This window comes from Nannobrachium achirus (assembly GCF_963921795.1).
Source record: "Nannobrachium achirus genome assembly, chromosome: 9".
Classification (NCBI taxonomy): Eukaryota; Metazoa; Chordata; class Actinopteri; order Myctophiformes; family Myctophidae; genus Nannobrachium; species Nannobrachium achirus.
Genome location: NC_137818.1, coordinates 38,286,019 through 38,313,258, shown reverse-complemented (window position 1 = coordinate 38,313,258; position 27,240 = coordinate 38,286,019). Strand labels below are relative to the sequence as shown.

Genomic DNA, 27,240 nt, shown 5'->3' with positions numbered 1-27,240 from the left:
CGTGTTCATGCAGGAGAATGGATAGCAACCCAGCCTGAGTAAAATAATATACCTGAGTAAAACAACAATGCAAGTAAAAGAACATGCCTGAACCTGTCAGCAAGAAACTAAAAACAAAGAAGCAAGAAAGAAAAACAAAAGGAAATAAATATTATGTTACTCTAAGCTTTATTTCTGTTTTTATAAAGAAAGAAATTTGGCACTTAAAGCTGACTTTAGATCAATTGGCAAGTAACTGACAAAGAAATGTGAAAAAGGTTGTGCCACAATTTAACCACTTAAACCCTATTTTTTGGTACAATGGTACTGTATTGCATGGTAAAAATAGCCACTTACAAGCTCACAAAACATCACAAGCATTGAGTTTGCGGATCTGCAATTTTTGACTATTTCCATCTATATGACATGCCCAACATAGGGATGCCAAGGTTAATGTGGTTAAATAAACTGACCCAAAAAATTAAAAGGGCCAATAGTTGACAGGATTCAACATTTTCACGTGAATCATGTGACTTCAAAGATCTTTGTGAGGATATGGTTTGTGATAACACCACAGATTGCAAAGAACTACACTTAGAATTGATCAAAATACAAGAGAAACAAACTTCTCATTCTCCACACATTTAAACCAACGTTAGGCACTTGTGGCAGATAAGCTACTACAGTGTTGGTGAGCAGTAATACTAGGGGTTAGCAGGGGCCTCTCTTCTTCTTATTGTTAGTATTGAAAACCGTCACAGTAAAACGTGTTCATTAAACTGAGAGTACCCGTAAGTGTCAATTTGGTTACATTATGTAACTCTGAGTTACAAAAGAATACATTATTGTGTATATTTACTCTGAGATAGATGTAAAGATCAATATTGCCAGGAATTAACATGCTAGCTAGGGTACAATTTCACAGATTCCAATCCAAAACCATTTTTGCAAACCAAATCAAAACATACATTGTCTCTCATGATGTTAGCTATGGCTAATTTAGTGAGCCATCAACAGATGTTACAATGCTGCATTAAGATTAGATCTGACACCATTGCTTAACCCTGCAAGTACAGAATCTGCTGGCCTATGTGTATCTACTGTATTTTATGAGCAGAAGCCATGATTTAATAAATGTTCCGATATAACTTATTTTCCACAATACAATAAATACAGATATTGCAGTTAAAGTCACTTAAATGCTGTATGCAGAACGGAAATGACTATAGAACAATGTCCTGGTGTACTGTAAATGTTTGAATGTTCCCCATAACAAGACATCAATATGATGAAAATAATGATGTTAAAGCGGCACTATGTAACTTTTATTATTGAATAAAATGTAATTCTGTGTATGTCGATACAAACTGGGTTCAAATCCGGTCTAGAAGAGGAAAATTACATAGTGCAGCCTTAAGTGGTCAGTGGTCCAGCATGCTACCTATTAAACACCAACATTCCTCTCAAAGAAATACACATCTCTGGCAATTCTTTAAGTAGATCCCACGCTACTAACACAGGGATCAGTCTATGGCACCATCGAGGTAATAATTTGCACATGGTGACTCTGATATGTTCTGAAGGGCACCACAGAAACAGAAGAAACACAACGCTCACAACTGCAAAAACAGAACTTCACTCCAAAAGGCATACCGTATACAAAGAATACAATAGAATAGTGTCGTTAGCATAGTATCGTGTGGGAATCAAGTACTTCCAAGCATCGTTGTGGCCAGTCTCAAGTCTGTCGTACACCAGGGTCATGCAGGGAAAATAGCCAATCTACAAGCTGACAACGTGCCACAGGTGTGCCACGTTGTGTTTGTAGATTGACTACTTTTGGTGTGACACCGTCAAATGATGAAGTATAGATGGGGCTTTAGACGCTATTAGGGTTGTAACAGAGCATGTTGAGCTGCAGGTTCTCATCCCAGTGCCTTAGGATGATGAAGAGCTGGTTGGCAGCTGACTTGATGGAGGCTAAATCCCGGCCCTCCGGGACGTTCTGAGCACTCAGCCACATGCTGGCCTTGGCAGCGACCATCTCCCACTCTATGAAGTAGCTGGCTGAGCTGTGCTCCAGCCAGGCCAGAGCCACGGCCGTGCCCCACACCATGCCCTCTGGACCCTGCCCCCTCCTGGACAGGCCGCCGGGGGAGATGGAGGCCGGCAGTGTCTCCAGGCCCTCTGTCTCCGAGCCCCGCCCACTGTCCGTCTGGGAGCGGGGAGAGAGCGGGGGCTCAGCGGTGGTGGAGGATGAGCTGGATGAGCTGACCGAGCAGGAATAGCCAGCATTCGTGCTGGGACTTCTGGCTGAGGGGCAGAGGTTGGGGCCGGTCGCTAACAGCTCTCCAGGCCGCTGCTGTTTAGAGGCGTCCGGCTCAGGCAGTGGCTTGTGCCCATCTTCAGTGGTCTCGGTACGACGGCCGCCACCTGAGTGGGACAGATGGCCCAGGCTGGCCCGGTGGCTACTGAAAGGCGAGGTCCACTTCAGCTTGTCCATGGGGACATTGATGGCATCACACAGAGCTGTGTCTAGGGGGAACGCACCACAGGCCAACTGTAATGCCACCTGTTATGAGGAAATAGTTGTGTGTTATATTGTCTTTTGTAAATAAATCATTGTGTATGACATAACTCAAAAACATGCATGAGGACATAATGAATGTAGACAAAACATGTTCCTTTCTCAAAGACAACTCGCATGCACATTGCAACAACGCCTGCACGCACCACGCAGGCACACACACATGCGCGCGCGCACACACACACACACACACACACACACACACACACACACACACACACACACACACACACACACACACACACACACACACACACACAATCAATTGTGTGGTCATGCAGCAATCCGTTTGGCTTTCACTATACATTATCTAGGTGCTACCAGAGGAATGTAGTCTTTGTTCTCATTGTCGCTTTCATTGACTGAGTCACTTGTCCTGCTGTGTGATCGACACATGAAGCCCCTGGCAGCCCGAGTCAGGAGACGAGTCCTGCTGAGGCTCAGCCTGACAAGAGAAAAAGAGAGAGAGAGAGAGAGAGAGAGAGAGAGAGAGAGAGTGAAAGAGAGAGAGAGAGAGAGGGAGGGAGAGAGGGAGAGAGGGACACATGCACAGCAGTAGAGTGTGCACAGATTACTGATGGCTTATAAGTGCTGCTTCAACTTAAAACACTCCTTTGTATATCCTCTCATGGAGTCATTTAAAAAGTGACAGTTGCTTTAAAGTAGACGATGATGATTTCTACAGGAAATAATAGGGCTAAAAACATATGAAATACACTATTTTATATTACATTTGGCTAAGAAACCCCGCCCCCGCCCCTGCCCACGTGCTCACACACACACACACACACACACACACACACACACACACACACACACACACACACACACAGCTCACTCAGCTCACTCAGCTCACTCAGGGCAGGGTCATATTGAGGTCAGCAGGAAGCCAACACAGAGCAAGCCAACTTGTACCCGTAACCCGAGGGATTTGTATTTGAGGAATAATATTATCCTATAGCCGCGACACAACGAGAACTTCTAGTACTATACAAATAGAAAGGCAAAAATAATAACACTAAACAGTTTAACTTCGCAGCCATTACAGTACATATAAGTTACCATGGTATAAATCAATGTATTGATACACTGGTTCAGTTCATGTCTAGATAGTACACTGATGGTGCTAGGCTGTTGAACACGCACCTGGCAGAAAAAAGGCTCTCCAGTGATTTCTGTGATTGGTCTGAGGTCACAGATGGACTCCTTTGGGTGGCTGACATGGGTAGAGATAGGAAAAAGATCAAAGGCAACTACTGATCTATCAGTGACAGCAGAAGAAGACATATAAACATCCATCTCTTTATTTGTGTGCGTGCGTGCGTGCGTGCGTGCGTGCGTGCGTGCGCGCACAGGCGCGTTCGTGCAAGCATACATACATGCGTGCGTGTGTTTGAGAAAGAGGAAGAGAGATATCTCAACTCATCTGCAGACCACACAATTATCTTAACTTGGTACACTTGAAAGAGAAAGGTCAATCTCATGTGTCAGATTAGGAAGAAGAAAACAAAGTTCCTCAGGAAATGACTAGAGACTGTGGTGTGGTGGTTTACCCCCATTTGTTTTGTTGAATACTAATTCACAGGTCTTCAACATTTACAGGCCAATGACCCCTTAGCTGAGAGAAAGATAAAGCAGGAACCCCCACAACCTTGTTGTAGATTCCATATAGTTTATCGTTTGACAGCACAATGATCAGTGTATTTTGGATTCATGTCAATTTGTGTTTTCAGATATTTAACCACTCGAACTGTCAACAATTGACCTTTCACTCCGTACGTGTCTGTTCCTTTTCCCCTCTATACCAAACCTCTTCGCCGAAAATGGAAAATCTACAAGCTCACAACGCCTCGCAGCTTGTAGATCTGCTATTTTTAGCTTAAGTTCTCAGAATATGGACATTAGGGTTCAAAAAGGTTTCTATCACACAAAGATTTGGAGGACCCCCTGTAGTAACTCTGAGGACCCCCTAGGGGTCCTGGACCCCCCTGTTGAAGACCCCTGGACTAATTGATAAGATCAATGGAATGAATAGCTGTTGTGTAGAACTTACCCTCTACAAAGTTACATTTCTCCCAGCCTGACGAGGTAGGCGTACTGCATGGAGACACACCATCCTCACCACCTTACACATCATTTGGAAAGATTGCTCAGTTTCACATGAAGACCACTATTATTATTTCCTTTTTAACTGTGCCCACATTTTTCCCAAGATCAATTCTTTGTTTCTGTGACACGTGCCGCTGTGAACCACCATTCCGTCAGGAACACGCATGTCATAGATAGATTTAACGATTTATTGCAACACATGGAATACAGTTATACTTGGCGTTGATGACTCCGCTCTTAAGAGGTTCCCTGGATTAGCCAAGTAGCAGTTTAAGCTAAAATCGGGGAATGCAATGCAGAAACCCCCATGGGTATACAAGTGCAGGCCCAAAGCAAGACATTGAATTCAGTTTAACTGTAATATATTGAATTTCAGTGTAACTTTAGAGCCATGCAAACACTGAATTTCAGTCACGTATGAGCCGTGCAAGACTCTGAACTATAAGGTGCAGGCTGGCGTGGTGGAGCCAAGCTTTGGCAGCAGCAGCATCAGCAGCGTGTGTAGCAGCAATTCAATAGCTTGTGTGTGGCAGCAATTCAATTCGAGGGTAGGAGGGAGACATGTTTAAATGGACCGCCTTTGTGTGAATGAACTGTGATTGGCGTGTAGAGAGGAGTGCTTCAGTAGTAGCGTTTAAGTTGTAGCAGTTACTACTGCACTGCTGCACTGCTTAAGCCCATTTTATAGTCACAGTCTCCACAAGGATCACTTTGCTAATGTTCTGTTGGCTGTTGTTTTTTCCTCCTTTCTAAAACAGGTTGTCAAAATTAAGCAAGCTCCCACAAAGATTCCCCTCCCAGATCTCCTCCTTCACCCCTTTAAATTCAGGTCACCCCATGTAAAATGTTGTTAAGATGTCCCCGGTAGAACGCAGGGTGAATCTTACTGTTTTGTAGTAGAGCATCCTCAGTTTCTTCTGACATGCACCCAGACTGGGAGCGACCCAGCCCTACAGAGTAGGTCCTGTTCTTTCTACTCCCTGAACGTGAACTGGAGTGGGATCCCCTCTTCAGACCTTCACCTGAAACATAACAGTACAGCTTCACATACCAAGCATTTTAAAGACATTTTTAACGCACTATGGTCCAAGACAATATAATTCAAAAGTAAACCTGCAATGTCATTTTCTGTCACCTAAAACGTATGGAGTTTTGATCTTGACTCATTTGAAGAAAGCTTAATCGTAGGTTTGTGAACACGTGAACATCTCTAGCAAAGCTAGAGACGAATAAAACAAAAAACAAAACAAAAATCACACCCGTGTGAAGTGGAGCTGTGTGTGTGTGTGTGTGTGTGTGTGTGTGTGTGTGTGTGTGTGTGTGTGTGTGTGTGTGTGTGTGTGTGTGTGTGTGTGTGTGTGGATCATGTGTACCGATCTTTGTGACATTTGAAGAAAATATGTAGGAAAAGGAGCAAAAAGTGTGTTTTGGAGAAAATTCAAGATGGCGGAAAATCTATCATGGCGCAAATGGGCGTGGCCTATATGGGGAGATGCGTCATGACCCAAGGAATCCAGGGAAAAAAGATTTTTAATTTTCCGACCTACGGTTCAAGAGTTACAGGCCAAAACGTAAAGTGGGGTGTTATGGCGCCACCATGCGGCCAAATGACACAAATATTTTTTATTTAATCCTTGAAATCATTATGAACCTCCTCTCCAAGTCTTGAAACTCTAGCCCCTATGGTTTGCGAGAGACAAATAATTGAATGTGAGTTTTTGCGATTCCCATTATAAGTCAATGGGGAAAATTAATTCACTAATAAATTAATATCAATTAAACTAGTGAACCTTTCTCTTAGCAAGTTACTAGCCCACGATTCCCGAGTAAGCCGGTCGATTTGACATATGGCGCGAGTGTGTGGTGGCAAAACTGTGGGACTAGTAGCGTGCCGAAGTTTAGGAAGTTCAGGCTACATACACACAGACACACACACAGACACACAGACACACAGACCCACACGGCCACGTATAGGGAGCCTGTGCTTCACACAGCTCCAAAAATAGTTCTCCTCAATTTACTTATTGGCAATTCCTTTCCAATAGTACTAGACCGGTGCCCGTTGGGCAAAATAGTAATTTGTGCAATACCCATTGTATCCGTCTGTCTGTCTGTGTCCCTTTCATGCCCATACATTAGCCTATATGGAGATCTCTTATCTCTGTCTGTCTGGCTCTCTTTAATGCCCATATATGGTGTTACGTGTCCAGGCCAGTCTGTGAAGTCAGTACTTTGACTCCAGAGTACACAGACATCAGACAGACAGACAGACATTCGGTAAATTAATAGTTAGATTAGATTAGATTAGATAAGTACTATCTAACAATTAATTGTTCTCTTGAACTTGCAAGTGGCAGTGTGCGGGTCTAATCTTTCAAAGATTCATCTTACTACTTATACTGTCCTGAACTGGGTGTGCGGAAGTCCTCTTTTCACTTTTAGGCATAGTTGCAAAATCACCACAAAGAAATTGCTCCCTGGTGGGAGACTTCTCCCCTTGGCACTCAGATATCGAACCCGGGAGTCAATGTCAGGCTGCATCAGAGCCTACAGTATATGGTACTCGCATTCGCCTTGACCACTCGGCTACCAGCACCCCAGCAAATTCCTATTCTAAGACAAGGTTATATAAGTAATCTAAATGTAAACTTACCAGCATTTATGTATTCAATACATGTCTGCAAGTACTCATTAGTGTCAAGATCAACAGGCACCAATGCTGTGTATTTGCTCAATATATTGCAGGCCTTGCTGGTGTGAATAGAATATACTTGGTACCTCCTGCCAGAGCCTGTGAAATATTAATATAATAATAAATCAGTAATCAATCAATAAATAAGTTTCAAATATCATTACAGATAATTAGTTATTTGAAAAGGGATGAGAGTTAAGCAAAAACACACTCAATACTGTTCTGTAATCACTCAAATACAGTACAATAAAGTACAATAACGTAACTCCCCATGCTCGATCTCACACTCCTTCTCTGCCATGTTCTCAAAGTCCTGTATAATGGAGCGTCCTGCCATATGATGGAAGGTCTCGTTCCAAAGCTCCTCGTGAACCTTTTCCTCACGCTCTCTGCCATTAAGGTAGGGCTCAATATCAAACACCACCTCCCACTTCACTGCCTTCCCACACAGCAGTCCAGACACTATGGCCTTGCAGTCCCCCTTTCCTTGGACGATAGCTCCCAGATCTGAGGTGTGGTTCTCCTGTGGGGTTTCTGCCTCACACAGCTGGTGGCTGTAGCCATCTGCAATGAATAGCACAGGATCAGTGTTGATTTGTTTTGGATATACTTACTCTCCTTTTGCACAAAAAACTGCATTTGGACTGCTTTTGATCATTTGTGATTCAGCTCCATGGCTCATTACTTGTGAATTATTTGTGGCTATGTTTGCTTTTCCTCTCGATATGTGTCCAATGCTTTCTCTGCCCACCTCTCTCGCTAACAGCTAGAAGCAAGCGTTTCCTTCATTAGCTCTGAACTGTTGTTTTGCTCCTAAATGTCGACCAATATGTCTGGTTCTCCCAAGAACCCTAGTCCTTAGTGCCTCACCAGTTGCTGTAATATGGTCTGCAGTGCACACCTCTGGATATTTGTCACATACATTATATATACCACACACATGAAATGTGTCCTCTGCATTTAACCCATTGTAGTTTTTTGGGAGCAGTAGGCACTATGGGGTAGTGTCCAGGGAGCAGTTAGGGGTTAAATGTCTTGCTCAGGAACACACAGACCGGGGCGGGGCACAAACCAGGGACCTTCTATTTCTCAGACCAGACAGCCTCTCTACCAACCTAGCTATGGCCGCCCCCTTTAGAATCCCATACATAAATAGTCTGAATGACGAGAGCAAAAACCATCAACAACACTGTCCTCATTCTGATCCAACCTGTGTCCCCAACACTGCCGACAGATGGGCTCTCAGTGGAAGATCTGGATCCGTCTTCCCCAGTGGCGCTGTGAGCTGCCACAGGCTGCACACTGGTACCGGGCGCAGCGTTGGTCTGGGTCTGTGCATGGGTGGTGCTGTGAGCTGCCACAGGCTGCACACTGGTACCGGGCGCAGCGTTGGTCTGGGTCTGTGCATGGACGTGAGGCTCTGAGTCGGCCTCCTGCTGGGGCAGCACCTCCTGCTGAGCGAGAGGATGTCCCCTGGAGGACGTGGTACACACGCTGGCCAGCTGTGGCTGCATACGGTGGAAAATTAAAATCCTCGTTCAATATGCAGATCAAAGAGGATTGTGGTAGGCTGTTGTGGGCATGTTTTGGAATCATGTTTTAGCAGAAGCATGCTTGACAAGGGATTGTCACTTCAGCTACTGATTGCATTGATTACAATCATTTTGCTACAATTACATTAAATTATAGTGGTAGTGGATTGGTAGTGAAGGTTCCAACGCCCACTCTAGTTGTAACATAACAACAATAATAACACATAAATCAGGAAGGTGTGGCAAATAAACAAGGGAAGAAAATAAACTGTAGCCAGGCGAATACCTCCTTGCTCTCAGGGAAAAGCCAATCAGTAACAATATCATTGATGTTGTTAAAGTGAAGGTACTTGGCCATGATATAAATTACTCTCATCAAAATTGGTCTCTCAAGATCACACTTTTAGCAGGTAAACAAATACAAACAAGCAAATCTGATTCTGCCAATATATAAAGATACATAAATGAGACACGTTACATCTTACTGATTAAGATATGTCATCATCATCATCATTATTGGTGACCTATCGGTGGCAAAAGAGATCTTTCAAATCCAATGGATTTACATATTATGAATTTCACTTTCCAAAAACATAAGTACCTGGACTCATCTTTTTTATTACATTTTTTTTTTTACATTTGTTTATGCACAAAAATTTTTATTTTGAGCATGGTCGCCATGGAGATAGAATGAAATGCTATTCCTCACAGAGCACAGAAACAACAGATAAAGGTTCACAGTGTTTGGACTGATGCCCAGATAGAAACCCCTTCTTAAATTCTCCTTAAATTACTTCACAATATATGGTTTTAGTCCAGTTTAAATATCAAGTTTGTAGAGAGCCACTCTGATGCGTGTCTAGTACTCTCTCTCACATCTTAACCGGAAGACCAGAAACCCCTTCTTCCAAAATCACTTGAAAGCATGTTCTGTAGTAATATTACCACAAGATATTCCATAAAATAGTAATATTACTATCTTTGGATTTATTTGATGATACCTACAGTACAGTATCAGAATGTAATATGTAAGATATTACAATATTTCTTCAAACCATGCCAGGATTACTTGAGTGTACTGAAGCACTCCTTGTGAAATATACCAACTCAATTATTATGCATGAATTGTGCCCCTCATTAAAGCAGAGCACATTGCTCTGTTGTATTCTTGATTACACTCCACCCAAGGCAAGGGTCAGATGGCTGCTTCTCATCCTAACACTCCTCCCTTGCAAACTGTACATAAACATTACATTTCCTTTGATGGACAGAATGCAATTTTTAAGATATAAAACATTATTTCAGTGTAACTAAAATTGCAGCACACTAGCTCACGATCTTTATGCTGCGACGAAATTACTTCACTTCACTTTACAGAAATACAGTAAATACCTACTTAAAATGAAATGAAATGAAGTTAAGACCAGTGTAAATAAACAGAAGCTCTTCTACCTGATATTCATTCTTCCACTGGGTTCCATGGTCAGGGCTTATCTGCCCAGCCAGCTCCTGGGCTCTAGCTCTCCTAAGAGGGTTCTTCTCCACCACAGAGCTGGGGTCACTGGCAGTGTAGCCCCTCTTTGATGGGTTGTAGTCCACTATCTGGTTGGTGCTGTAAGCACGTCTCCTGGTTTTACTTTCAAACCCTGAAATTATTTGAAGAGCACACAAACACTCAGAGACGAAAAATGTATTCTTATGATGAACCCATCACAGAAATCCAGTAGAAATCCAACATTGAGGACCTGAAGGGAAATCCGGAAGGTAGTACCATGTACTAAATGTGAGTGTGGGGGGGGGGGGGGGGGCAGGGTTCTTACACATGGCGTCTTGTTCCGTGATAACAGGGCTGCTTTCGGACATGGTGTCCTGATAGGAGTCATACAGAGGGACAGAATGCGTGTCCGTGTGCGGTCCCTGACCATCAAAAGCCGCTTTCACTGAGTCTTCTTCTTGAGAATGGTAGAACACTGAGCTTGCAGACTCATTGGAACGCATCATGCTGTACCGCCTCCTCTTATCCTGTTGAGAGTGTTTTTACACAAATTACAAATCCAACGTTGTTTGGTCAAACTCCTATTCACAAAGCTCAACAAAATTCCCAATGGGTTCATGTGGACGAGGAGACACACAAATCAAAATCTAATCAGATCTACGATTTGTAGTGTATGTTGTTATTGTATATTTCTCATGGTCATGGTAGGTGGCTCAATTTCAAATCATTCATGTTCAAACTTGCAAGCATGATAGTATAGTAATTGAATGCTTGGCCATCTTTCAGTTTTGGACTGGTGATGAGGTTACTTACAGACTTGGGGTTGGAATGGTAGCGGGTTGTGTCACAGACCACACTGTAGCCAATCAGACGGTCCCCAGGAAAGAGGAAGGTGTTGCTAACAGGGGAAAGCAACACCTCCTTGGTCTCAGGGAACAGCCAGTCAATGGCAATGTCACTGAGCACGGGGGACATGGTTCTCTTTAAGGACTTGATCATCTGTGGAGAAATAGTTACAGTATACTGTATTTATATTTTTAGAGCAATTTAAAATTAAACTCGATCTTGGTAATCTTTCTTCCAGACAGAATAAACAAGAGTTCAAATATGGAGTGTAAAGTCTGACACAGCACACAAAACGGTTCTTTGCTCTGGAGCAGCCTGGCTTTTAATTAATGTTTTGCCTGACAGCGTGATTAGCTAATTGCTAATGGCGTTCAACCCTTGCAACTGCTGAATAATGGCCTCTCCGTGACATTCAGAATAGCTGAGTGTCAGAGGGAAGGATACACATGTCACTGCAAATGAGTACCTTGGGCTGCAGTCTCTCGCCCTCTGCTAAGAATTCTGCTGTTCCATTAGAAGCTGTGGCCAATCCCTGCACCAGCCTTCTGCAAGCATTCTGGCCAATACCAAATGTATGGCACCTGCACAAACACACTTACAGTTAGTAACTATAGTTCAGGAAGTCCGTGAACCGGTGGTGGAAGAAATACTCATATTAGTATTCAAATCATTTTACTTGAGTAAACGGACAGAAGAATTGGCATAAAAATATACTTACGTTCAACCCATTTCCCATTATTTTTAAAACAGCAGATCTAGAAACTTGTTTTAATTTAAGTATACAATGATGGCATAGTTGGTAATGTTGGAATAGTAATATTCCAAATCTGCAAAGTAACTTTTAGCAGAATAAAAAGTACAATATTTGCCTCTGAGATATAGTGGAGTAGAAGTAAAGAAGTAGAACAATGAAAATAGGCCTACTTAAAGTAAAAGTACCTCAAAAATTGTTTTAAAATAGTGCACAGTAAATGCTGCTTTACACCTGTGTCGTGAACATATCTATATCAACTTGTATATCAAAAGTCTGTGACCCCAAAAGCCTGATTTATACTTTGCTTGGTGGAGTCGTATGCCGCAAGCTCACAATGCATCGCAGTGACGTGTTGTTGAGAGCTATTTTCAGCATACAACGAATGTACAGTAAGTATGAATTAAACATAAGAAGACACTCTTTAACTCTCTGAGAATTGTGTTTTTGACAGAAAGTTCAAAAGATGCTACTACGTGGTGTTAAAGTATATCACGTACAGTGACCCTGTCATATTGCATGACGTTAGTAGATAATGTGATTTGACTCAAATACAGAGTTGCAATGGAAAACAGACGGAGCCAAACAGGAAATTATCCTCCATCCTGAAAAGTTAAGGCATGCCTGCAGCTTCTCAAAGACCTCCAGGGAGGCTTGATAATGTTGTGTTCTTCATCGTACGCAATTACATATCAGTTGTCTTGTTAACTGCTTGAACCCTAGTGTACCTATTCTGGGCATATAATACGGTAATAGGCAAACATTTGTTGAATATAGGCAAACATTCAGCAAACACAGCAGATCTACGAGCTCACAATGTTAGCTTGTAGATACTGCTATTTTCAGAAAAGAGATTTGGTGTAGAGGGGAAAAAGGAGGCGGTGAAAGATCGCTGGGGGGCCCTGGTCAACAAAGTATATAATAGGCCTAGGGTATAGTCTGCCCATCTCATCCTTGAAATTAGACAGCAACCTCACACCACCTGGCCTGTTTCAAATTAGACAGAAGGCAAAAAGTGGGTATTATTAAAACAATGAAATCTGACCTTTTGCTTATAGCTACAGTCAGACATGGACTTTCAGATAACAGATTAATTGAAATTTACTTTGGTCTCGGACTGGATGTGCTGGTTTGTAAAAGCAACAGTGATCATTATGAGGATGTGTGGATGAATTGGCTTATTGGCTATGCTCTATGTTCCTAATGTACTGTAATCATCTGGGGCACCAGAGCCATTAAATGACGAAAAGACAAAAGTCAATTATTTCCCGAATGTATTGACTATTGTGCACTGAGTATTTAACTCTGGCAGAGCGTTATAATTTCCAGTTCCCCTGGCATCACAGGGATGTCCATATATGGCAATAAAGGGGATTTGGTTCCACTGACATCACAGTGATTATATATTGGCATTCACAGATATGGGCTTAATATTAATGACATCAGGGATCTCCATATATGGGCATAAAAGTGATTTGGTTCCCCTGGCATCACATGGATCTCCATATCTCCATATATGGGCATGAAGGGATTTGGTTCCCCTGGCATCACAGGTATCTCCATATATGGCAATAAAAGGTTCCCATGACATCACAGTGATGTCAGAGCATGATGTCAGTGTGAGAGTCAATCAACAAAAAAAGACAAGCGTTACCTGTACTTAACCAGACAGAAAGACAGGAAGACAGACAGACAGACAGACAGACAGACAGACAGACAGACAGACAGACAGACTGTCCCTTTATGGCCATATATGAAGATCCCTGTGATGCCAGGGGAACAAATCCATTTTATGCCCATATATGGAGATATGGAGATCCCTGGGATGACAGGTGAACCAAATCCCTTTTATGCCCATTTATGGAGATCCCTGATGTCCACATCACTGTGACATCACTGTGACTCTGTGCCACATTGGCCAAGACAGTGATGTGTCAGGGGAACCACAGTGTCAGGCATTACCCGTACGGCCACAGACAAGCTGTGCCGGTTCTGACAGTAAACTGCGACCTACGGTCACAAAAATGTATTTTTTTTCTCCAGAGAATCTAGCAGCCATTTCCCTAATTTGAGTGCGCAATGACATGTCATATACTGTAGGCCTATGAGGGTAGTCATAAGCTCACACGTAGTGACTCTGCCAGACTACTTGTATTCACAAACAGATGAGAACAGAACCATGACTGAGGTGCAAATTCCAAGATTTCATTTTGAGAGGATTATAGCACAATAACATTTGGCATTATAAGCTGTTGTCAATCCCTTCAGTTCCATTACATGTGAGGCTAATGCTTTTCCGGTTTGCCTAAGAATGAACAAAAGGTGAATTGTTGAGTAGCCTACCATACATAGTAAAATACTAATTTAACCACTTTCAACCCGGTGTCCCTACGCATGCCATTATACGTGGCAATACAAAATACAGTCTATATGGTTATTTTTTTAATTATTCAAAATGTGCAAAAATAGCCAGGCTACAAGCTTAGTTATTTTTGTGTGACACCATTACAAGTTTAAAATAAGACTTAAGTGGTTAACTCTGAAAAAGTTCTGTGTATGCCCTAATACAGAGTGATCTCTATCTGATCTATGATCTGTGCTTGTGCCATGGCTGTGGTTTCGGTTAATGTAATAATATCGAATCCACTCCCAACTCTAAAAAGCCAAGTAACTACTCCAGACACCAATCCATATCAATTTGGGATATGTATTGCAGTGCCTGGAGATTTGATTCACTCTCTCAGGGGCGTCACAAGGGGTAGGAAAGTGGGACTGAGTTACAAGGGCCCAAGGTGGAGGGGCAATAGTAACTTTAGCTATTGAATAGCAGATATACATAGCAGATATACAAGCTCACAGCGCGGCACCGAGTGCCGCGCTGCGAGCTTGTAGATCTGCTATTTTTGAAAAGTCGTGAAAATGTGTGCAAATCTTTGAATATATGTATTTTTAAGTGAACATTTGTAACTCAAATTTTGCTTCTGGGGGGTCCCTGGAACTAAATATTTTGAGATGGGGGTCCGTGGCCAAATTCACATCATTTTGGGGGTCCTTCACATGAAAAGGTTTGAGCATCACTGACATGGAAACATGGGTTTCTTGCACACATTTTCACGATTTTTCAAAAATAGCAGATCTACAAGCTCGCAGCGCGGCACTCGGTGCCGCGCTGTGAGCTTGTATATCTGCTATTTTTCAATAGTTAACATTCATGGGGGGCCCGCAGTGAATCCTTGTACTCAGGGCCCAGAATTTGGTGTGACGCCCATGCACTCTCTACACCATATTTCTCTATGGCATTTCATAATGGATCCAGAACCCTGTGTGGGTGACATTTGTGCAAAAAAGTTACGGTAGTTGCCAAAGTGTCAAAAGGCTACAAAAGTAATTTGTCAAAGTAATTTGCAGTGTACATGTGTAAATGTCACAGTCCAGGCACCCCATGCAAGCACATTCCCTTGTGTTTCCCTTTCCTGTACTGTGTTGTGTGGCCAACACACCTGCCTCCAATAAAGCTCCTCAAATCCCTCTGCCAACACATCTGCCTTCGACCGGGTCATCCTCACCTCTCCGGCATAGCCAGATTGTTATTTCTATCTCAAGACATTCTGGTCACTGCCCTAGTAGTGTGTGAAGCAATAAGCCACAAGAGGCATGTGGTTACCTGGTATTTTATAAAAGCGTGGTGAGACACGAGGCGATCGAAGCCGAGTGTCTCCAACCCTCTCAGCCGTTATAAAATATAGGTAACCACATGCCTCGCGTGGCTTATAATATGGCAACATGAATCACAGACACGTACAACAGTACCAATTAAAACTGTTCTATTTCACTAATAATTCACTACAAGGTCTGCAAGAAAGTAGTTTCCAGCTACAAGAAAGTAGTTCCGAGCTTTTTTGCCAACAACCAGTGTTGGGGTAATTGTAATTAGGCTACATGTAATTGAATTATACAATGTAATTACATTTTGTTGTAATTTGCTGTAATTTGAATTACATTCATATTTGTGTACCGCGTCAAGTAATTCAATTAATTTTTGGGTAATTCTTTTAAGTTTAATTACTCAATTACTCAATTAAAGTTTGGCCAATAACATCAACATGAAATTGTCTTGATACATTCATTTAGATTTTACCCTTGCTATGTGATCTTGTGCCACCAAAACCCCCTTTGGAAAAGGAAGAAGTGGACTGTTCCTTTTTCTTCCATTGTGATTGCTGCGAAGCGCATGATATCTAAATAGGATTTTGCCACGGAAAAGACTCGCTGTGATTGGCCAGGTGTCACTTTGAGTGACAACCTTGTGAGGCCCCTCCCCTACACAAGGCTTCTCCTCCTCTACTGCAAGTCGCCGTGTTGAGCGTTGCGAACTTGCAAAGGTCACATGAGCCGACTCAGTTACCGACGGACTTGCTGTCCGAGTTACATACACTGGGGGACAGAATAGTAAATATTGTTGTGGGGACTGCTTCTGCGTCCAACTGCGGCTCAAAGGGGACTGCAAAAGCTTTCAGCCAATCAAAAGCAGGCAGGGTGGCGCTTGGTAGAATCTAGTTGTATAAAAAAACATGCCTTTGAGACTATTGACCGTATTCACACCACGGCCATCTTCACTGTGTGTGTGTGTGTGTGTGTGCGTGCGTGCGTGCGTGCGTGTGAAACAAACACATGATAAGAAGAATCAGGACTGACTCAAGAACAAAAAAATAAAAAGTAATTGAAAGTAATTTTCAATAGTAATTTTTCAATTTTACTATAGGCTAATTTTGCAAATTACATTTCTCCAGGGGTAATAATATAATTGGATCAAATTACTGCCATGGCAAATTACATGTAATTCTACAAATTACGCTTTCAAAGTAATCGACCCAACACTGCCAACAACACAGGTGCAGATAATTGGTGCACTGTGGAACACTGTGGAAAGAAATAACACAAACTGATTCAAGGTGTGGTCTCATATACCACAGCAATTAAAGGGCGTTTATCGAATGGGTTCCTAGATTGTAGTATTAGTATTAGTAACAGACTGCCATGGTCCAGTGGTTCTCAAATCTTTTAATTTCAAGGACCCTTAGTTTGCTATCTATGCATTAGTCCACAAAACCTCATAACTCTGAGAGTGTTAAGGCCACTTTTAACCGCACAGATTCGTCGACGATTCGGCGGCGGAAGGCGGCGGATAGCGTCGGTTGCCGAACGGGAGCTCATCGTCAGGTTTTCGGCAGCGGGTCGGGGACGTTATCGACCGAAAACTGGGAAACTGGACTTGCCCGGTTTTGTTGAGTCGGTCCCTTGCCCGTCGGCAGTGAAATGAGCCAACGAGAGCGGATAAAAGACAACACACAATCCGCTGGTAGCTATCTGTTTGGCATACATACTGTTTCCACACAGTCACAGAGGACACCGAGACAACACACTACACACAAATGAATAAAGTGGGCGTGAGTGAACTGCTTGCCTAGGGCGATGTAGTAGTTGCCCAATTGCTGCGCTCAGAGAGGTGCTTGATTGTATAATATCCACGTTTCAACTGGGTCCAGTTTGGTTTAGATTACCTCCTCTTTCAGCTGTGAAAAGCTGGATGTGTGCTTCAGCGTATGACGGTGCGTGTCGAGCATAGCAGACATACAAGCTCACAACGCTTCAAGTTCCGACATGTTGTGAGCTTGTAGCTCTGATATTTTCAATGCGCGACGTCACACGGAGGCAGAACGCTGAAGCAGCAACAAGCTGTTGTGAAAGTGTCAGATCATGATACAATTTTAAATGATTATGATTGGTTTTAAAGGTTGTTCTACTTTATCCAAATAATAATATAAATAATAGGCTTAATAACAGCATTTTCCGACAGCGACGGCATGCAGGGACGATCAACTATGGAGTGAAAATAGCCTTTCAGACTACTGCCACCTCCTGGTTTGGAATGGTATTTCATGCGATCTCTCCGCGCATGCGCACAATTGCATACAGTAAGTACAGTCGGCATACAGTCGGCAGACGAAGTTCTGTGCAGTTCTTTGCAGTCCTTTGCAAGTTCTTTGCAGTTCTTTGCAGTCCTTTGCAAGTTCTTTGCAGTCCTTTGCAGACTTTTTGGTGTGGAGAGGCCTTTAGTGTAAGGGTCCATTTGGTTCCATTTGTACACTCTCAGCGTTATAGACCTGAAAGGGTACATATTTGGTTCCTAACAGGACAAACTGGAAACACCTCAAGGACCACTGGGGGTCCCTGGACCCCACTTTGAGAACCACTGCCACAGTTAGTGAAAGTTCTTCGAGTTTGAGTCCTAGTTTAACAGTCCTTTCCCTGTGCTCAGGATAATTAAAATCCTCATCTACCTGCTCGCTTGCCTGATAACCTGCTTGCTTGCCAGTCAGCCTGCCCACACCATTCACCATCACTCCTCAACTCCCGACCATCCTCTACAAATACACTTCCTTAAACCTCACTTTATCTCCTGTGTCTTGTCTTCTGCATTCTGGTTTGCTTTGAACTCCACAGTAATACCAAATAAATAAATAAAAGCACTGGTTCTCAAAGTGAGGTCCCCGGACCCCCAGGAGTCCTTGAGGCACAGTTTACACACTTAAACCCTATTTAATGTTTCGACTATTTGAAATTAGCGGATCTACAAGCTCACAACAAGTCGCGTCACACCATTTTTGTGAACCAGTGATGTACTACTGTATGCAGAGTGGAACATTTACCTGGTGTAGCGCGCGTGGCTGCGTACCAGTGCAATAACCTTGCCTGTGTTGCTGACTGCACCGTCTGTGAGGAGGAAGAGCAGGCGGGGGTGGCCGCTGTACATCGGCTGCCTCAGGAGCCAGCTGAGAGGGGCCAGGATGTTGGTGCCACCCATGTCAGCCCGGAGTTTCCTGACATATTCACAAGCCAGGGCCAGGGTTTCCTGGGCCACGGAGATTAGAAAAAGAAAACAGGAGCATATCGTTGTTGTCGGATGGAAATGTCCAAAGCCATTCGTTTTGTATTTATAATTATAATGTATATTTTAAATAGTGAAAATAGCTCATCTACAAGCACACAATGCCTTGTGCAACGAGGCGTTGTGTGCTTGTAGATTTGAAACATTTGAAACTTGGAGATACCAGGTTTCTGCCTGACAGTGACGATATACTGTGCTGTAAAATCCAGAGTATTGAAGCTGTAACCTGGAACTTATTTTTAATTGATTTGATTGATAAAATACTAATACCCAAGCTTATGCACAAGCTTATGTACAAGCTTACCACATTTCACAATGTGATGCATTGTGGTAGGTGGCTGGGCTACTTTTGCTATTCATCATACAACAGCTTATAAGTGGGGTTTTATGGTCAATGAATAAAACGTTATTTTAACCAATCTGTATAGTATAGAATATTAATTGTTAAAGGTAGGATAAGTGATTTAATTTAAGTTTCAGTTTAAGTTTTCATGTAGGTGACAGGCAGGAGCTAAGGCTGAAGTCCAAATATGGAACATGGACCCATTTTGTGATTATTTGAATTAAATGAAATCACTTACCCTACCTTTAAAACAATATAACTAGCACATCTGCAGTGATTTGTGGTGGTATATCTCTACTCTTCCATTAAGGTGTGCTGCCTGAAGTTAGTGTGTGATACCTCACCTAGCCAAGCAGTTATTCCATCTTGGCAGAATTAAATAGGCAGGAGATCAAATACCTATAGGCTATGAAACCTAAAGAGTGTAGCTTTAATTTTACTCTGAGAGTATGTTCAGAATTGATAAATAAACAATGAGCATTATACTTAACTAGGTTGTCAGTTTAGTTATTTCCACCAGTGGCCATGTACATTTATCATAATTTTTTAACAGCAGAGAAATCATTGTAAGGGATTTGCATTCCTCAATCATACAGTTGTTATACCTCTTCATATCTCTGGCTGGTGGTAAAGAGTGTTTTGAACGTGGAGCCGAAGCCAACGATGTTGAACAGGCAACCAGGCACAAGGCTCTTCAGAATCAGTACCATGGTATCCTGGGGAAAATGACACATCACTCATTGAGGACAAAGCCAGGGTGTGAGAGGATTCAAATATCGAAGTAGGAGTGCAACAGTTAATCGAACTAAACGATTTCATCAATTAATTTTAATAAAATAATCGATCTTGAGGAAGAAAATAGAATTGTCCTTTTTGTGTTTCTTTCCCCAATTCTTGTCATTAAAGGTGACTTGTGTATAAAACAGGGCTAATCAGGTTAATCAAAAGAAAATTAAAAAAAGTTGTTGATTGCAAAAAAGAAAAAAAAACATACAAAAACACGCATGTATTTTTTCAATTAATAAAAAAAAATAAACCAAAAGAAGAAGGTGAGGCAGCAAATTCAGGGTGTCACAGAAATCCCTGAAGTCCTACAACCACCCTGAGCATACTGACGGAGGCCATGACTGAATGGTAATGAAATTCCCATTCCTGTGATCTGCGAGGTCTACACAAGGTGGTGTGTACTGTATACGGCTGAGTGTACTACAGGGAGCCTCCTCCCGGAAACAGCAGACGACCGAGGAGAGCTAAAAGGATAAAGAAAGACAGGCAAGATCCCGATGCAAACTGGTAATCGTTTGAGGTGTATTAATGCCCAGGGTTCAAGGCTCAACAAGAGCTTCTTGGTTTATGGCTCTGACAGCCACTGGGCAGTCAAAGCCATAAACAAAGACACAGACAATAAAAACTGGGAAAACTAAATAACAAAAATAAAAATAATATGTTAGTACTAACATACACTAAAACTGTAAATATTTCTGTACAGATTGTTGAAACTGATATTGCACAATACAAATTTAAGTATAGCCTACATGGTTATTCCTTTTTGCATATTCTATAAACCCATGAAATAAGCTATTGCTGCTATAGGACTCCTCACTTGGTGGATGCATGAGTGCCAGCAACAAGAGTGATGTGTGTTGCGCTGCACACCAGAGCTTACAGTCTTGTAGCCTTCAAGTCTTTGAAACAGTACTTTATACGTGATCAATATCTTAGTGTATTTCTACTTTCTTTAAGGCTCACTGCACATACAATAATAATATTTTTTTTCTCTATCATGAAAGTCTGCAATATATTGTAGTGTAGGGAAACATGGATAATTTCTTTTTTGGTATGTCATCACTTTTGGTCCATTGATTTTAATAATGCCACTAAACTCTTTTTCTTTCAGGTTGAGTCATACAATAATTGAGACATTCTGGGGCATTCAGGAGTCATTACCTCACCATCAGGCTAACCCCTCGACATAAACCCAGACTGGGCAGTGTCTGGGAGGAGACACACCCAATGAAAATCGGAGTCACAAAAGCGTGCTAAGCTCTGCATCACTAGTCAGGACTACTAGTCCACAGATGGAAAGTCGATTATATAGGCTATATTGGTTACAGATAGTAGACACATTATACTGTATATGCAGGCTCAGGCTCTTCCAAAAGCGTGGAAGAGAAATAACATGAATACTTAAGCATTGAATAAACAGACTGTAATCTTCAGAAACAAACAGCGTGGCTATGAGAACACTACAATCCAGTTACATTTGTCTCATTTAATTATTCAGAAAATGATTTAGAATGAACTATCATAATTCTTAAGCTTTCATAAATCTTTTTATGTCCCAAGATAAACAGCCATTGCAAGCTGTTTATGTTTCATTTGGCTTGACATCATTTTAAAATCCATGAATGTTGAAGTATTTGATGTATTCTAAAGGATTTGTTAATCACGTGTTTGTGTCTAGACAGACACTGTGATACAATGCAGCCATAGTGAAGGGGGACCTTAGTGGCTAGATGTATACTCTACCTTCACACGATTGATGTTAACCCCACTCATGCTGCCACTGCGGTCAATGAGGAAGATGAACTCTCCATGCACTTTACTCAGGTCTGAGCTGATGGTCTTTAGATTAGGGCAGAAGTTCAGCATGACCACAGGGTTGTGGAGAATGTCCTTGTGTAGACGTTTGTGAATGATATCTACCTATAGACATGAAGGTTAAAAAACAGTTAAGCAGTCAAAATAAATTCAGAGAGAGACAAACAAAATAACATTGATCTGTGACTACTTGATGCAACGTGGAGTTCATATACATTTAACATTTCAAATAAGGTCATTGGGGAAGAATCGTGCGCCAAGTGATTTTAGAGAGGGAAAAGGCACTTATCCATTTATTGTGCATGCATGGGAAATCCAGGCAGAGTGTGGAAGAGGGTTTCCATAGAAACACCTTTTATCCAACACTTTTGTTTAGGGCAAAGTGCTTTCTCTCCCTCTCTGCTGTTGAGGTCATTAAGAGTCTAATGTGTACAAGATTAAGTGAATGTTATTGGAATGAGAGTTCAAAAATAATAATATCGACATTAGTAATTAGCGATTCAAAAGTTCATGGTTTTTATTTTGAAAAACCCCACCAACGCTATACGGCCTCAGTTCTGTGACACACTGACGACACGACACACTCACTTTCTTCTCATTGCTGGAGTCCTTTTTTGTGGCCTTGATGAAGTCACTCCTGCTGTGAAGATGCTCGTCATACTCCTCCTGTGTCATATCTCCATCCTCGATGAGCACATGTGGCACATGAGGCTCTAAAGGCAGGACACAGCAGGTCAATAACTCAATACATAGAGTTCAGGAGGAGGCACGCACATCCCACAAAAATAGTTTCAGGTGCTGGACAAAAATACGTACTTAAGAGGAGGAGGAAAGTCCGCACACTGAGCCGTAGCTCCAGGAATAGTACTTTATTCAATCATGAAGGACAACGTTTCGACCTCTGTCGAGGTCTTCATTAGGTCTAGAAGAGACCTGATGGGGTAAACTATTCCTGGAGCTACGACTCAGTGTGCAGACTTTCCTCCTCCTCTTCAATAACTCAATACACACACTACCAGCCATTACCTGGAAAGCATAGGAGATGGACAATGTCAGGTAGCAGCGTGTTGAAAAGGTGTTATTCCTCATCACTAAATTATCTCTATTCTGACATACGATGCAAAAGAGCTGGAGCAGTGATTGAGTTATTGTTGACTATATAATAGTGTCTGCCCTGAGACTGGGAGGTTGGGGTTTGATTCCTGGACAGGTCATACCAAAGAAAAAATGGGAACCAGTGCCTCCCTGCTTGGCACTCAGCATCAAGGGTTGGACTGGGGGTAAGTCCCTGTGAACCAGCATCATGTCCAGGGGGTGTACTTGTACACCAAGCTGCCTCACGCCACAGAATCAGGAGATAGGCTTACTTATATAATATACAGTTATTGTTGAGATCAATTAACAAATGTCCTTCATTTCTATGTTTCTGTTGACTAACTCCATGGCAAGATTGAAACCTCTTAGTCTGCACCATACTGGGTCAAATAGAACTGGCATCCATCAGGTTTGTTTGATTATTTGTTCATTCCTAGCACACACACAGGACAAAACTACCAGTCAGGAAAGTGAGAGAGAGAGAGTGAAAGACAGAGACAGAGAGAGAGAGAGAGTCAAAGAAAAGGACAGCTCATCCACAAATTGGTGGCTGCATGGCTCAGCAGGCATTGAATAGTATTGTAGATGGCATCCACACAGTGAATCACTGAATCACCTTGCTACCGATCTGACTGATACTTGAAACGTATACAGACTGGCCAAGTGATGTGTCTAGAGCATGAACTGAACTCCTTATCTGACAGCAAACACTGATTCAGTTTTGTACACCAGGGAGACAGAGAGACTAATTAAAGTACCACACTGTGAGTGAATGTCGAGCCTGGATACCCACCACTGGGGTAGATGATGATTTCGACAGGGCAGTCATAAGTGTACTTGTCAGCCAGGGTGATGACGACACTGGTAGCAGAGCGGGCCAGAGGGTCTGCATCAGCCCGGATGGCATGAGAAGGACTCTCCACACCTACATAAAGAAACCACTAAAGGCAACTAAAACAACCAGTCAACAGGAAGGAAACATATCTTGGTAGGGCAGGAACAATCCATTATCTTCGTAGAGATTATTCTATCGATTACTTTTTCGATTAATCAAATTATAAAGCTTGTTTTCTTTGTAAATTTTCTTTATTTCTTCAGGGATACATTTTAAAAAAATAGGCAAATATGACTTTGTTGTACAACAGTATAGCTAATAGATCAGTACTTTTCGCTATAAGAAATGTTATAGGAAATGTACCGGTATTTCACACAAAGTGGCACTATGTAACCTTTTTAAATGAATACATTTTAATTTTGTCCTAATACAATATGTATACAATTGGGGTGGTTGTATTTTGTCTCCCTGCTCTTCTATTGTGACATTTAGATTGCGTCAAAGGTCATGTCTCATCTAGACACAGCATCTGACACGAATTTTGACCTGAAGGTCAAGATTCAATTTATCTCCTTTTTTTCTTTTTCTTTTAGCAACTTTCACTTTAATTGATTCATACGGTATGTAACCAGCTAGGAGTATTTATAGTATACGTTAATTCTCTGACCTGCCAGGAGGTAGGGAGCTCGGATCTCGAGTTGGAAGTTGAACTCGTAGTCAATAGAGTTGATGACCTCTTCCTCCAGCAGAGTGGCCAAACACAGCTGAGTGGAGGCGGGGGTTTGATCATGAACGCCTGGGGCACAGGTGTGTCTGTCCCTCCTATATGGTAAAGTATACTCAGTGTTGGGAGAAGTCATGGAATTCAATTGGTGTTAAAATGTTAGTAGACTAAACTCAGATGTTATGGAGAAACACAATCACCTCAGAAGCTGCTGCACCCTCTCAGCACAGCATATATGAAAATGATCAAATTAACCACTTAAGTCCTATTACGAGAGAGAGAGAGGGGGGGGGTAGCTGATCTGCTATTTTCACTCTTATATTAGAGAATTTTCATCTATAATGACAGCTTCACCCAGTTGATGAATACTCATGTGGAGATGTTAAGGGATAAATATCTTGCTCAGAGACATGGGAAGGCCGCGAGGTGATGATTACCAGACAGCCTCATACCCACTCAGATTCAGTGATGTGATGTGAATGTTAGAGTCGCCGCCATGAATTTTCACCGGGCAGGTTCCACAGTAGCGCAAGTTCCACCAACAAGAGAGACTGCTACACATTACGATTTGGGGTATTGAAGTAATTCTCCATGACATGGTGAATTAAACATGTTTACTTAAAACTATAGATTGATTGCTTAAATACTTGCGGCTTCTACAGGAGCATATTTAGTATTGCTTTACAACCAGGAGACTCATGGTAATTGAATTGAATTGTTTCAATATTATACAGTAGCTGTTAATAAAATCCTCTATGGATGATGTTACTTCCAGAACTCACTGCTGAGCCCCATTATTTATCTTAGTGAATAAATATGTCTATGGGTAAACTACAGTATACTTATGTTGTTAACAAAAGGTTATGCAAACGAGGGCCGGTTTATTAGTCCAGGCCATAAATAAAGGCTGATGCAGTCGTGGTATTGGCTGCACTTTGGTGCGTGTTAGTTTCATGTTAATTCTTCTTACGCTCTGTTGAGGTTAGGGGATAAACCCTGCTCCTCGTTGATGGTCCTCTGTACCCGAGGTGAGCACACAGATGGGGAAGAGACCTGGATGCCCCCATTGGAAAGGGTGGAGAGTTCCGAAGAAGTGCTGACAAGAATGTTGACCGTCTCCATGGCAGGGATGATCCCAAGGTTAACCACTAGCACAGTCCTCTCCAAGTCCTCATCCATCACTATGTGTCCTACACAGTGTACACCAGATGAAAAACAAAACTCTTCTGTTTATACTGGACATTAATACTGCAATACTCATAGCCAGCCAATCACTTCTCTTACTTGGTGACCTATAAAAGCCCTTTGTGCGCACGTTCTCTCTCTATGCTGACATACCGTAGGCCTACTGTTATTGCTGCTGCTATGCGGCAAACAAACTTTTTTCAAGCTCCTGAGCCACAAAAAGGACCCAAATCCACAGAAGGAGCACCATCGCCCGCACTAAAACAGACTTGCATGATGCCAATTCCCTCCCTATTCTAACATTGACAACTTCAAACTATTGCCATCTTAATTAATGACCTACCGCTAAGTGATTCCTGACAGAACTAAATCAAGAGGTTCATTTTTTTGCAACAGCCAGTATTCTGTGGTAAACCACCCTCAAGCAGTCACTCTGTTATTTTGATGTTTCCCCCATCTCACTGTTGGCTCTGAGCATCCTTGATGAGATTAAGCACCATGCTGATTCAAATACTATTGCAAGCACCATACTGAGTCGAATAGAACTGTGAAGCATTTGCCTCAGGTTTGATATTTTGTGTATCTGATGAGAAAATCCAAGGTTCATTCGTTCCTCTGGGAAACAACTAGCCCACGCACAGGTCACCACAAACATGAGGGTCACACGGATAGCAGGTTTAACCGCTATAGGGCAGTCGTCTCCAATTCTTTATCCATCACTACAGTAATGTGTTTTACACAATGTGAGATGCATGACAGATTCAATTAGAAAACATGAAACTTTCACTCTCACAAGATAATGCTCATTCTTACCGGTACAACCCCGGGAGGCCCCATTAGCTGCATTGCAGCAATCAAGGTAACAGTCATCAAGTTTGGCTTTGTCTTTGATTTGCAATGTTATTATTTGACTCGATATCATAGCCTCGAACCCCACAACAGTGGAGTTTTCTTCCAGTGGATAAATAAAGATTCCTAAAGTGGAGACAAAAAATATAAAGAAAAGTATAACTCAGGGCAAGTATGTAAAACCAATGACTGTATTGATGCACCTTTAAGTAAAATATTAAAGCCAGTATTAGGGAGGGGAAGGAACATTTTATTTATACTTATGAGAAGGAGACTTTGAAGAGGTGCTTGAGAGCATGGGATGAATTGATAGGAGTCGGAGATTGTGGCAGAACGTTTCCCTCTCTATATTATGTTATGTTATGTTATTAAACAGAATATTAAAATTCCCGTTCGGAGAGAAGGACCGGCACGTCCTGCCTTTGCCCAAGATCCCACAAGAATGCTGACCTTTACCAGCGAACATCTTACTGCGCTGATTATTAATAATGCCCATTCTGAAAGATCTTATCACATATAGTATACTCACCCTCAATGGGATGGTCTTCAATATTTTCATAGGTCATGGAGGCAGTCAGTGCCAAAGTGTAGCCTCTGACACAGGAAGTGATGTCAGAAACGCTAAGGGGCAAAGCGTTCCACCTCTCCTTATTCATGAGTCCAGGCAT

At 42.1% G+C, this 27,240-nt stretch overlaps 1 protein-coding gene across 1 annotated transcript; it reads right to left on the bottom strand.

Moving 5' to 3' along the window:
- Positions 1-1,858: 1,858 nt before the first annotated feature.
- vwa5b1 (von Willebrand factor A domain containing 5B1) lies at positions 1,859-27,240 on the bottom strand (the record flags this gene model as incomplete). Its single annotated transcript, XM_080732733.1, has 21 exons — positions 1,859-2,551; positions 2,888-3,011; positions 3,713-3,782; positions 4,620-4,691; positions 5,563-5,697; positions 7,329-7,466; positions 7,623-7,931; positions 8,578-8,875; positions 10,352-10,545; positions 10,720-10,921; positions 11,208-11,393; positions 11,707-11,821; positions 18,702-18,904; positions 19,889-19,999; positions 21,813-21,989; positions 22,473-22,597; positions 23,773-23,904; positions 24,482-24,636; positions 25,509-25,728; positions 26,537-26,698; positions 27,102-27,240. The coding sequence occupies 21 exons, from the start codon at positions 27,238-27,240 to the stop codon at positions 1,859-1,861; spliced, it is 3,960 nt and encodes a 1,319-aa protein (XP_080588859.1).